The sequence below is a fragment of the Megalobrama amblycephala genome, linkage group LG9, assembly GCF_018812025.1.
Source record: "Megalobrama amblycephala isolate DHTTF-2021 linkage group LG9, ASM1881202v1, whole genome shotgun sequence".
Lineage (NCBI taxonomy): Eukaryota > Metazoa > Chordata > Actinopteri > Cypriniformes > Xenocyprididae > Megalobrama > Megalobrama amblycephala.
Window position 1 is genome coordinate 21,142,564 of NC_063052.1, and position 14,340 is coordinate 21,156,903.

The 14,340-nt window shown below is 36.2% G+C and overlaps 2 protein-coding genes across 2 annotated transcripts; one reads left to right on the top strand and one right to left on the bottom strand.

The window, feature by feature from the left end:
- Positions 1–45: 45 nt before the first annotated feature.
- Positions 46–8,257, bottom strand: nkiras1 (NFKB inhibitor interacting Ras-like 1). The gene is made up of 4 exons (XM_048202061.1): positions 8,101–8,257; positions 4,803–4,907; positions 1,331–1,572; positions 46–426 (listed from the first exon to the last, which is right to left on the bottom strand). Exons 2-4 carry the CDS (start codon positions 4,894–4,896, stop codon positions 184–186), a joined length of 579 nt encoding a protein of 192 aa, XP_048058018.1. The 5' UTR covers positions 4,897–4,907; positions 8,101–8,257; the 3' UTR covers positions 46–183.
- Positions 8,258–8,462: 205 nt separating this feature from the next.
- rpl15 (ribosomal protein L15) lies at positions 8,463–13,587 on the top strand. The gene is made up of 4 exons (XM_048202060.1): positions 8,463–8,519; positions 9,392–9,573; positions 10,890–11,026; positions 13,228–13,587. Exons 2-4 carry the CDS (start codon positions 9,402–9,404, stop codon positions 13,531–13,533), a joined length of 615 nt encoding a protein of 204 aa, XP_048058017.1. The 5' UTR covers positions 8,463–8,519; positions 9,392–9,401; the 3' UTR covers positions 13,534–13,587.
- Positions 13,588–14,340: the final 753 nt, after the last annotated feature.

Sequence of the window (14,340 nt, forward strand, 5' to 3'; positions counted from 1 at the left end):
CATCTATGTTCTACCCTTTTCCCATCAGTGAGCACAAACACAACCTAAAAAATCAGTGCATTTATTTGTGTTTAAATAGATCTAGTCCTAGCTCTTTCTCTAAAAGTCCTTAAACGTCTTAAGTACCCTGAAAGAAGTATAGACAACCAAACATAGTGCTAAAACTGTGGCAGTGTGTGGTGTTCAGATGTCGTTGGAGGGGGTTCCCTTGCTCTTGCGGCCAGGCAGAGGAAAGGCAGACTTGCTCTGTGGCTGTGTGAGGCGGCTGGTGAGGCTGGTGAAGGGTTCGATTAATGAGCTTCTGTCTGTCACGGTCACCTCCCAAAGTTTGACCTTCTCCCCACGTGCCCACTGCTGGGCAGCATCTTGGTCCACCTGTCGACGTTCCCGCAGGTCAAACTTGTTCCCCAACACGATCACCATCACCTGCACATGCAAATACAGTCAGTGTGAGAACATATTCACAGGTTACACCAGATCATAGCAAATTATCATGGGTCAATCTCATGAAAACATGGCCAAGTCCTATTTCACTCCAAAAATCAAAAGAATTGTTCAGGGACATCATTTTTATGGAAATCTTTCCATAATAAAAGAAATATATAAATATCTATATAATAATAATATTGAAGTATGTTTGTAATTCTCAAGTTTTTCAAATGTTTTTAGATTCTCATTACTGTAATAAAAGTTTAAGTCAGCTTGAAGTGAATAAAATCATAATGTATGAATATATATGTATGTGTGTGCTGTCAAATCTATTGATCACGGTGTGTGTGTGTATATATATATATATATATATATACATACACACACACAAACATATTTACAAACTGATAGATGCAGTTTATCAATTTGACAGCACATATAAATAATAATACATATATACATACATATGTATATATATATATATATATATATATATATATATATATATATATATATATATATATATATATATATATATATATATATATACAAACAAACACTCGCATACATGTATATAAATAAATTTATACCTATATACATTCATATATATATATACACATACATACATACACACACCCACATACATATATTACTTTTCATATTTTTACATATATATATATATATATATATATATATATATATATATATATATATATATATATATATATATATACAGGCTACATATATATCACCATGCTTCATTTTCTTTATACACAATATTCTGTTTCTTATATTTGTTTCTTTTGATTATATGGGGTGAAATATAAGTCGGACATGTTATTTGTATAATGTGGCTCTCCTGTCAATAAGACATTTTTAATACTTTGTTTTATTTTCATGCCTCTTTTTTGTCTCTGGACTTGTCTATTTCCTTCTTCAAGAGCTCGACTTTTTTGAATGACTCCAGACTGTCCACACTATAGACCAGCACAAAGCCGTCCGCCACAGAGAAGAAGTGTTTGGGTAAATCCAGTCCCTCACGCAGCCCTCTTGTGTCATAGAGACGTAACTGCTCTCTCACACCACGGTCCGTCTCGACAGAGGCCACATATATATCCTCCTGAGTGTCGTTTGTTTCTCCACCTGAAACAGGACAGTCCTGTTTCATTTAAATGTCTAATTAAACATGTTTCTTCATACACTTTTCATTCTTTCATGAATGATGCACAACCCAGGATCATTCATGAGTTGATTCACTGACTAATAAATGCATAATTCATACATTCTGGACAATTTAAAGGGTTCATGACATGGATTTATGATTATTATTATTTTAATATGTTCCTAATTAAAATGGCAGCATACAGGAATTAATCTCTTGGTCTACTTCAAACTGTCATAGTAACCCGTCCACCCTTACGCACAAGTGTCATGCAGAAAAGTGCAAATAATTAATATTTTATATAAATTATGTTAGTATTTTTTAAACAAAAATGATATTACTCAAAATTACTCAAACTATTACTCAAAATTTCACTGCAACCCATGCATATGTTAAAAAGACATACAATCTATTAGTTGTTCTATTTATGAAGTATAATTAATTAGCAAACAATAATTTATTAAAAACAAAGAAATGAATTTTTCAGTAAATTACAAATTCATAGTTTATTTACTAGTTTATCAAAATGTTAAATGATTAAAGCACATGCATACAAAACAAATATTGTAAGATCCTCTAACATCTAAAGATGCAAAAATTAAAATCACCAAAAAAATTGTGATTTAAAGGGATAGTTCACCCAAAAATGAAAAATATCTTTAAAATATCTTCTTTTGTGTTCAGCAGAAAGAAATTCATACAAGTTTGGAACAATTTGAGGGTGAGTAAATGATGACAGAATATTCATTTTTGGGTGAACTATCCCTTTAAAAGAGAAAGAGACCTGCATAAAGAGTGAGGGGCAGCAAATAACGCCACAATAAAGCTTCCAGATGTTTCTGGAAGATAACATAAATTAACATAAAATGTTTCTTCTGATTATGTAAATTCATAACATATTTATTTATATGCAATACAAATTGTTTCAAAGATGCTTCACAGAAATAAACAGGAAAATAACAGTTAAAGGTGCCGTAGAATAGAAAATTGAATTTACCTTGACATAGTTGAATAACAAGAGTTCAGTACATGGAAATGACATACAGTGAGTCTCAAACACCATTGTTTCCTCCTTCTTATGTAAATTTGATTTGTTTAAAAGACCTCCGAAGAACAGGCGAATCTCAACATAACACTGACTGTTACGTAACAGTCGATATCATTAATATGTACGCCCCCAATATTTTCATATACCAGCCCATGTTCAAGCCATTACACAAGGGCAGCCAGTATTAACGTCTGTATCTGTGCACAGCTGAATCATCAGACTAGGTAAGCAAGCAAGAACAATAGCGAAAAATGGCAGATGGAGCAATAATAACTGACATGATCCATGATAACATGATATTTTTAGTGATATTTGTAAATTGTCTTTCTAAATGTTTCGTTAGCATGTTGCTAATGTACTGTTAAATGTGGTTAAAATTACCATCATTTCTTACCGTATTCACGGAGACAAGAGCCGTCATTATTTTCATTATTAAACACTTGCAGTATGTATAATTCATAAACACAACTTCATTCTTTATAAATCTCTCCAACAGTGTATAATGTTAGCTTTAGCCTGTTAGCCACGGAACACAGCCTCAAACTCATTCAGAATGAAATGTAAACATCCAAATAAATACTGTACTTATGTGATTAGACATGCTGCATGATGAACACTTAGAAAAGATCCATTTTGAGGGTTATATTAGCTGTGTGAACTTTGTTTATGCTGTTTAACCCTTTCGCACGTAAGTTTCAAATATTCTGGCTGATCCCCCAGCGTGAGTTTTTTTTAAGGTGACCGTTATTTAGAACGTATCACTTTATGGTTTCCATGGTGACGCGTCATTGCTTGTTACGTGACACACCGCAGCGCTGTATGAATGATGATCTGCTTTCATTTAATTTTTCCTTTTTTATTCAAAATATTCACAAATTTGTTAACTATAGCATGAAATATCTAATATTCCGATTGCCAAATATGTGCAAGTGGATGTGTTTTGCTGTTTAAACACCTTCATAACGATCGTGTTAGTTGAGCCATATGAGCGATGGGCGCCGCCATGTTAGTTTGCACTGCGCAGAGAATCGGATCTGTTGGATTTACAACCCGTGAATTTATCCACTTCTCCCGAAATACATGAAAGTAAGTGTGCCGGGGAACTGGGGAAGAATAGACTAAGCTTTTAAGTTACTTTCACAATGTGTATATGATATGAATTAAACGTGTTGTCAAGTTATAATGGAAAGGGTTGTTATTTCCACTTCTATAGACATCATTGTGTATTTTACAAACTCTAAATATATTGTTTTGTTAGTACTCATGTGTATTTAAATGTCTGAAACCTGAAATGAACATTATTTGGTTGAAAACACTGCATATATGTGATATATGAAAAGCGCTGCGCGCGTCCATCTCTGGTTTAGCGCCAGTTAAAGCGCGCACGCACATTTGAATTTGGCAGTTGCACTGAACGTTCTAATCACACCGGTGTGATCGTACGCTCCTGGGGCCAGCCAAGACTGATCACACCGGTGTGATCGTACGTGTCAAAGAGTTAAGGCAGTCGCAAGCTCGGGGGCAGGGGGCACGAGAATTTAAAGGGGCCGCAGCCTGAATCGGCGCATATTTAATAATGCCCCAAAATAGGCAGTTAAAAAAATGAATAAAAATAAATAAATAAAAAAAATCGATGGGGTATTTTGAGCTGAAACTTCACAGACACATTCAGGTACACCTTAGACTTATATTACATCTTTTGAAAACACATTCTACGGCACCTTTAATATAATAATTTCAGCTGTAAAGACAATAATGTCATTAATCAGCTCAATTCAGTTGAACTTTTGTTCAGCAGTCAAATCAATAATATATGAGAATGTTAGATGTCTTTTATGAAGTCCCAACTGAGCAAACCAAAGGCAGACAATAATTTATTACACATATTTGAATTTTATTACCCATATCGTTCAGAATTTACAAAGAGCATGTTGATTTTTGTATATCTAATTTACCGCTAATTATGATACAGTAAATATCCACATGGAATCCAGTTTTTATGTATCTAGTTCAAGTCACATTCATACCATAAAGTCATATTCATACTTTACTGTTACCCTTTGCTAGAGTGTCTGTTTAAGCTGATGAGCAGCAGCTGCCATACTCACTCAATTTTTGAGTCATGTGAACTATAAAAGTGGGTGTTTTTGATATGAATTTTACCTGCAGTGTGAGTGCCATACAGTAACTGCTCCAGGATGGCTGTTTTCCCCACAGATGCCATACCACAAACCACAACCTTACAACCCTTACCCATAGTTACCTGCCCTGAAACACACAAACAAACAACACATCCAGAACCAACCAGAAGGGCAGCAGTGTAAAAAGCATGATAGGCAAATGTGAAAATGAGCAAAAATGCTTCTAGTTTTTCTCACTGTTTCCCCACAAATTTTAGTATTCACATAATAATTTGACTATTTAAATTGGGAACAAAAAAAACATATATTAATTGGACATACGTTACTATCAAACTTCTATGAATGGACAAATCCTGAAGCTCATGATGTTCTCTAGACTAGCATGATTGAGGATGTTCCAAAGAGCATCTTGTCTTTCAATGGAAGCAAGAAATTTTCAGTAAAGGCCTCTGCACACCGAGTCCGAAATTCGCATGCGAAATTTTCGCACGTTAAAAAATTAATTCGACCTCACGTTATGTCAATCACGTTTGCACACTGCCTCCGAAACTTTCATCCGTCAAAAAAAAAATTCGGATCAGGTTCGATTTTCTGCGTTTTTCGCATCCGTGGCACGCATTTTGAGAGACGTTTTGACAATTCAGAGCCACCGTACGCAAAAATCCCGAATGCCATCTGAGTTGATCCACGTTGATCAAGTTGATCCTACAGCACAAAACAGCAGCACTGAATGACAAACAACGTGCGGAATACAAAGAGACAGAATATAAAGACAGATTGTGCCAGTAGCAAAGCATCAAACTGAGCCACTGACATCCTGAAGTAAACTTTGAATTGCTCGGTATAATCTCGCAGCTTCTTGATGTGGTGAATTATATGTCAATATTTGGAGTCAAATTAATGCCTTAAAGTTTTGCACAAAAATAAAGTTTTGCAAAAAAAACAAAAAAAAAAAAAAAAAACAATTGAGCAATAAAAAAATGTTTTGCAAACAAAAATAAAGAATTGCAAAGGAAAAATAAAGTATTGAGCGGAAAAAAATAAGTTTTGCAAACAAAACTAATAAATTGCTAAATAAAATAAAGTAGTGCAAAAATAAAAATATAATCAATTACAAAAATCAATGACAGCTGTAATCCTATTTTATCTTTGCCACATATTTTTCATGCTCAAACCTACTAAATCATTTGCAACGCTCATTTTATTCTGCGTTTCAGTCAAGCGTGCGCGCACGATACCGAAATTCCTTTGTGCTGCACTTTTCTGTGCGGTTCTCTTTATGGCACTGGTTTGACGTGGGGGTGGAGTCAAGAAACGGGAGCACGCCTCTGCGAAATGCATTGGAGGGGAACGTAATCGGCGACAGGTGAAATAATTCTTTGACATGGTTAAAAATAATGAATGGTTTGTTTTTGTTGGTTTGTTTAGCATATGTTGTCGCCGATTACGACCCCCTCCAATGCATTTCTTAATAGTAATATGACCCGTTGCGCTCTGTTTCACTGCCTGTATCCACTTTTGTGTCCTTAAACATTCCTTTTTTGGGGTCAACAGCCTATAAAAACGTATTTTTGGGTTTTTTAGCTTGTTAGCTGTACACCTTGTCACACAGCAGCTTTAGGCATTGTTCTGTTTTTTTTTGTAATGAGTCAGAAAAGACGAGAAGGCAGCCTCACGCAATACAAAGTCAATGGAGACGGTTGGATTGTTTTCCCCCCGGTGGGCGTGGTTTTCAGATTATAATAAATGCGCTGTCTCTATGCTTGGGCTGCGTCCGAAAACTGGAAAATGCTGCCTTCTGAGGACACATTTCAAGGTAGTAAGGCATCAAGGCACGTCCGAATCCAATGTTAGCTTCACTTCCTGTCACATGAGATACCTTCCTCAGATCGATTTTTGAAGGAAGCATAGATGTATCCTTAGCTGCCTTTGATATCCCACAATCCTGTGCTTTCCATTCTGTGACAGTTGAGCTAGAAAAATAAAGATGGCGTCCGAAAGTTGCGTTTGCTGCTCAGTTTGTATATAAATGTACGATTTTGACCAACATATTTCAATTTTGATATCATTTCTATCGAGAAATTACTACTGTAGTAATTAAATATTTGTTTAGTTCTCACCAAAGTGCGTGCTATATTGCTGTAGATCATTAAACTGTTACGCTGCCTCAGAAGTCTGTCTGAAATCAATTTTGTGAGGTGCCTTCATGCACAAACGCTGCCGTACAAGTCATTCTCTTATAAGACAGCGAGGCAGCAAGACAGCTACCTAGGTTTTCGGACGCAGCCTTGATCTGTTCTGTTGAGATCTGCGTCTCCTGCCGATGACGTGTTTCGCGGGGGCGTGCCCCCGTTTCTTGACTCCACCCTCACGTCAAACCAGTGCCATAAAGAGAACCGCACAGAAAAGTGCAGCGCAAAAGAAAGCCGGTACCGTGAGCGCATGCTTGACTGAAACGCAGAATAAAATGAGCGTTGCAAATGATTTAGTTGTTTTGAGCATGAAAAATGTGGCAAAGATAAAATAGGATTACAGCTGTCATTGATTTTTGTAATTGATTATATTTTTATTTTTGCACTACGTTATTTTAGTTTGCAATTTATTATTTTTGTTTGCAAAACTTATTTTTTTCTGCTCAATACTTTATTTTTCCTTTGCAATTCTTTATTTTTGTTTGCAAAACATTTTTTTATTGCTCAATTCTTTTTTTTTTTTTTGCAAAACTTTATTTTTGTGCAAAACTTTAAGGCATTAATTTGACTCCATAGTAGTATTCTCATTTCTCTCTATGCAATCTCGAAATTGGATGGACCCAATATTTCCTCTTTTTAAGGAGAGAGGGGACAACTAAATCATGCTCACTGCTTGAAGACTTCATTTTGTATTGTTTTGCTTTTTTCCGCAACGCATTCATTATAATACGCATCGGTGTGTGCAAGGTCTCTGTGCGTGACGAATTTTTAGGATTACGAATACGAAAAAACGCAAGCAAAAATTTCGGACCTTAACACAACTGATAAGTGACCTCGATGCAATCTTTATTTTAAATGTTTACATTTTTATTTTTTAGATTTAAATGGAAAAATTATTTTCAATGTAGTCTCAGACTTTTGGACCCCATTGTGCTTGATATGTATTTATATCATCTTAAGTTAGATATTGCGTAGCTTAAATAAAATAAACACAACGCTCAGTTTAGTTTTGTTATATGATCATTGTCAAAGCAAAGACATTAACCAGTTGTCTTAAATTGAAACCAGACATGCATTCATTCATGACAGTTAGGCTAACTGTTACTAGACTGATAAAAAATCACTTACCTTATACGGATTGGTTGACAATCACCATATGATCAAAGAAAACGATCAATGTAAAATCAGATGAATGTGAATACAAGACTTTTAGTGTCATTACTACGTGCTAGAGGTGTTGTCAAACGTCACTTCCGGGAGTCGTTTGCTCGCCTCTTTTTGCTCTGGGTCTGAACCATTGCTGATAAGAGAACGGTGGCAAAAATCTTATTATTTGGTCTGAGATTTAATAATAACTGTGTTACAACAATGTTTCTAATGTATCTAATCGGTTAAATACATTTGATTGTGATTTATAAAATAGAATTCTTAGACACAGACTACATTTCCCAGAAATCTTAAACAACGGAACCGGAAATACGCAAGGAATAGTCCAATAAAGCACTATGGGTAATTTGCTTCTCTCTTTCCGGTTAGTACGCCATCAAGTAAGCGAGACTTTCTCATTTTTCTGAATGTAGAATCCATCAAATATCTCAATGCGTTTAATGTCATCCAAATCACACAATGAAAGTATTTAATGCCGAACATCTTAGTTATACTATCTAACCGTTATTTTTCTCCAATAACGATGTTGAACGTTAATTTTGATGCTAAATTGTGAGGAGTAAGGTAGCTAATGTCATGCCGGAGTTTGCACGTTTCTTCCCTTTTCTATCAGAATTCGGTTACACACATTTTATTATATCAAACGTCATTTTCGGGAATTGCATTTTATATGCTTACTGTAATCGTTGTGTTTGACTTTGTTGGATTTTTTTTTACATGACTGCATGTAACGCTAACAGTTGCCATGCCAAAGCTCTACACAACAGACACCGCTTATGGGCTTATATTACAGTAGATTATTATATAATTCCCGCTTAAAGCAACTGTATTAATCTGAATTATGAGCTCAAATAACTGTTACTCCTGATAATGTGAATGCATATATACTTGCTCGTTAGATAGCAGATCTGTGACCTGTCGTATTGTGGTTGATTAAAATGTCCAACTATAAAGACACATCAAGATTAAAATGAAGTATGTCTTAAAGGTTTCTTTTAACTTTTGCCTGTATTAATTAATTTGTAAGACTTCTAATGAAGTATTAATGTAAGTGTTCCATGTAGTTTCAATCAGTGAGCTCATAAGCTGCACATGCAGGTGAGTAAAATGGTGTTTGTAATAGTTTTAGATGGAGCATCATGTCAACTTCTGAAAAAAAACTACCATTTTACGCATGCATGTAACTTGGATATATTGATGTATTTTTCATAAATTGTTTTCTTGACCGGTCTCTATTTTTTGGTGTCGCAAGGTGAGGCATCATGGGAGCGTACAAGTACATGCAGGAGTTATGGAGGAAGAAGCAGTCGGATGTGATGAGATTTCTGCTCCGTGTGCGGTGCTGGCAGTACCGTCAGCTGTCCTCCCTTCACCGGGCTCCGAGACCCACTAGACCCGATAAAGCCCGCAGACTGGGATACAAGGCCAAACAGGGTAAGTGATGTGAGCTGATCAGTGTCTGATAGTTTACTGGTTGCGTATGATTTTTCTAATGAGCTGTATGTTACACACAGCACTTTTCAGACACTTTTGCTGTCTTTAGAGAGAGAGGTTGAGGTCTAAATGAATTAACCACACTGTTTAGCATTACCCATAATGCTTTTTTGACTTCCTATTCCTTTGTTAAAGGTGTAGTTTACCCAAAAATGAAAATGAGATTTTTATCTGCTTACCCCCTGGGCATCCAAGATGTAGGTGACTTTGTTTCTTCAGTAGAACACAAATGATGATTTTTTTAACTCCAACCACTGTGGTCTATCAGTCATATAATGCATTGAAACGGTAACACCATCTATAAGAATCAAACACGCACAGACAAATCCAAATTAAACCCTGCGGCTCGTGACGACACATTGATGTCCTAAGACACGAAACGATTGGTTTGTGTGAGAAACTGAACAATATATGTATATATAATTTTTTACCTCCAATACACCACCATGTCCAACTGCGTTCGGCATCCGGTTAGTGAGGTCAAAAAACGCGCTCTGATGAAGGAAGTGATCTCTCGTGCTTCAATGAGAGCGAGACATCACTTCTGTTAGAGTGTGATCAGACCTCACTAACCAGATTTGGAGGGCAGTTGGACATAGTGGTGTTTTAGAGGTAAAAAGTGATATAAATACTGTTCGGTTTCTTGCTCAAACCGATCGTTTAGTGTCTTAGGACATCAGTGTGTCGTCACGAGCCGTAGGGTTTAATTTGGATTTGTCTGTAGTGTTTATTTGATTCTTACAGATGGTGTTAGCGTTTCAATGCATTATACGACTGACAGATCGCAACCGTTGGAGTTAAAAATCATCATTTGTGTTCGCCTACATTTTGGATGCCCTGGGGGTAAGCAGATAAACATCAAATTTTCATTTTTGGGTGAACTATCCCTTTAAATGTAGCCTGTGCCTATGAATTTTATATCGATTCAGAATCAAATGTTTAATTAAATGCACTGCGTAACAATACTGTTATAAGTCATTCCTAAATCTGACACTTTTTTTTTCCTACTGTATTATCAGCAATAACTCAAACTCGAGCAAAATGAGGCACTCTAGGAAGTGATGTGTGACAATACCTCTAGCACATAGTGATGACACATAGTGACGTCTTATATTCATTCATCTGATTTATCATTGATCTGTTTTGTCGATCAGGTGTTTAACCACTTGAATGTTCTGTAACTGTAGTTTCAGCCTCATGTTCTTGTTCTGTCTCAAGTCTGTGTAACTGAACGCTCTGTGCTCTTGACCAAACAGGCTACGTCATCTACCGTATACGTGTGCGTCGTGGAGGTCGCAAGCGCCCCGTGCCCAAAGGTGCAACCTACGGCAAACCTGTGCACCATGGTGTCAACCAGATCAAGTTTGCACGCAGTCTGCAGTCAGTAGCTGAGGTATGTGAGCAGCATCTCAGCCTATGAGGTGATCCACAGTTAGACACAATGACACACCTTGACATATTTTGTTCAGTCAGACAGATTGGATTTGCTAAAATCTATATGCTGTACATACTTCAACAGTCTTAAAAATCAGGCATGTGTTTAGAATAGTGGGTATCTAAGTATCTGACATTTATTTATGGTTAGATACTTTGAATTTTACAACCCATTGTCCATGTCAATGTACGCTAGAATCGGTTCCAGTGTAAATGTTCCGAAGATGAGCTACAGACGTCTGTAATATTGTGAGCGTTCTTCACAGAGTGCATTTGCACAGAAAATGGCTGTGCATCACAGTGTCCAGTTACTGAGTTGGTTAGTACTATAGTGTGACTGATATCATTCTTTGTTGAATTGGTAGCAAAGTACAGGTACTTCTGTGATCTCTACCATCAAGCTATAACTCTTTCTGCATATAAACAGCCCTAGTGATTTGTTTTTGGCAGTATTTTCTGATGTTTTTTTGTTTGGATTTGAAGTCTTTGTTAAAGTTTTAAAGTTTCTCTTAACCCAGTTTATAGCTCATTGACTACTATTAGTTTGCAATTGATAGGTTTATCTCCCCCAAAAGTGGAAACATTGAGCCCCCTGGGCACCATCAACAAATTACAAGCTTTGATTTGAATCAAAGTATTTAAAAATCTGACTAAAATGTAAGGGTACAGGACTGTGTGCTTAAAGGGTTAGTTCACCCAAAAATGAAAATTCTGTCGTTAATTACTCACCCTCATGTCGTTCCACACCCGTAAGACCTTCGTTAATCTTCTGAACATAAATTAAGATATTTTTGATAATCTGAGGTATCTGACTCCTCCATAGACAGCAATTTAAATACCACTTTCAAGGTCCAGAAAGGTACTAAAGACATTGTTAAAATAGTCCACATGACTGCAGTGGTTCAACCTTAATTTTATGAAGCGAGGAGAATACTTTTTGTGCGCAAAAACAAAAATACTTTATTCAACAATATGCTCTCAGTTAGAACCTGGAAGCGTTGAACGTAAACAGCGTAAGAGAATGACACAGAAGAGAGAATATTGTTGAATAAAGTCGTTATTTTTGTTTTTTGTGCAGAATCATGGGTAACCTAGTTTTTCCAGGAATTTAGCTGTTAAACAAGATTTAAAAAGTTTAAAAAGAGATGGACTGATGGCTCTAACAAAAGCATATACCCTAAATTAACAACTCACTGTAAGCTAACGGTAGATTTTTCTTTATCGGTTTACAAGTTCTCTTTAAGAATCAGTAGCGTAAATGAATGGTAATTTATTACTACTTTGGATTGATGTTGACTGGGCAAACTCTTGTAATGCAGCAGGTAGAGCTGGATGGTATGGACATAAAGCATAAGTTAAATTCACTTTATAAACAAAAATAAGAACAAAAGCAGACTAAACGTTAACTGGTAAGGAACACATCCACTCATCTGAGCTTAGTAATTATATTATCCTGCATTGCAGTTGTCACTTTACACTTGTAGATTTAAAATTCTACATATGTCACGTTTAATGTCCAACAACAAACATTTTAGAAAAATGTATATTATATCAGAATTATTGCTTTTCCCACAGCAGCTTACTCGGTCAGAGTCCTGACCTGTTAATATTTGATGTAAAGGGTGGAATAATATTTACGTGTCTGGTGTCTGGTTGGACGGGTGGACTGCAACCAACACTATTTCGACTCAATTTGGTACATTTGACAGCTGATTTCAAACTGTCTCATGCTTATGTGTTCATGCTCTGTCTGAAAACTGTTAAAGGCAGTGTTGAGATTGAATTGAGCATTGTAGCCAATTGCGCTGTGACTGACAGCTATAATGATTATATTAAAGGCAGCGCACTTTACTCGCTTTCACATTTAATCTGTTGACAATTTGGATAAATTTTTTAGCATTCTTTTTTATATTTTTTATGCTGCAGCATAAATGCAGCAGGGAAGTGTTAGTCCCTTTGTGGGGTGATTTCTGCATAGAGTAAACACTACACCCTTATGACCGATTTGGCAAACTGTTATGGTTGGGTTGGGCAACATCGGTGCAGTTTACAAGTGGGTCAAAGTTCTCACAAACAAGACGTACAGACTATCACTATTTGATGGTCATTTATTTTCTTATGGTGGTGGTGGTCTAACCCCTCTGTTTGTCTTGTTTTCAGGAGCGTGCCGGTCGTCATTGCGGAGGTCTGCGGGTACTAAACTCCTACTGGGTGGGTGAAGATTCCACATACAAGTTCTTTGAAGTGATCCTCATTGACACCTTCCACAAAGCCATCAGACGTAACCCCGACACGCAATGGATCACCAAGGCTGTGCACAAGCACAGGGAAATGCGTGGGCTCACATCTGCTGGCAAGAAGAGCCGTGGTCTGGGCAAGGGCCACAAGTTCCACCTCACCATCGGTGGCTCTCGACGTGCAGCCTGGAAGAGACGCAACACCCTGCAGCTGCACCGTTACCGCTAAACAATGTGTGCTACAACTGTACATTTATCCAAATAAAGTACCTTTTTATGGTCATGTGATGTGTCTTTATTTTGAGGTTGGAGATGAACAGAATCTGTAATACTTCAGTTCTCAAGGTGATAGAAAGTGTTTTTGGTTATTTACGCTATTAGTTTTGTGTTCTGTTCAGCATTGCAGGGGTTTTTTTTAATAGGGGGTCAAAAGTATCCCAAACTTACTAAAGAGTTTTGAATGCATACCAAAGGTTTGATCAAAACTAAGATTGGATTTTGTGATCTAACCTGATTTCAGAATTTTTTTTTTTTTTTTTTTTTTTTTTTTCCTCCAACACATATTGAAGATTTGATCCAAGCTGAAATCTGATCAAATTACTTTTGAACAGTTGAACATGTCAGATTGGTATATGGAAACTGCATCTGCAGTTATTGATATTTTACTCTCCAGTTGGAATAAGCATCTCATAATAGGCCACAGGATGTTGTGTTTAAAGGGCACATCAAAAAAAAGTTACATTTCAAGGTGTTTTTATTAATGCTGGAATGCTTGTCTTTGGGCTATGGAGATGATTGTAAGACTTCTGCTTGCCATGGCTTCATTTCTTTGATCCAAAATACAGAAAAGGTAATATTGGGAAATATTTATTTATATATTATATATTGATGTTTATCTGCTTTTTCCCAAAGGTAATATTGGGAAATATTTATATTTATAATTAAAAAAAAATATATATATATATATAAATGAATACATTTTAAAATGCAATTTATTTGTGTTTCCTTCAGAAATCATTCTAATATGCAGATTTGC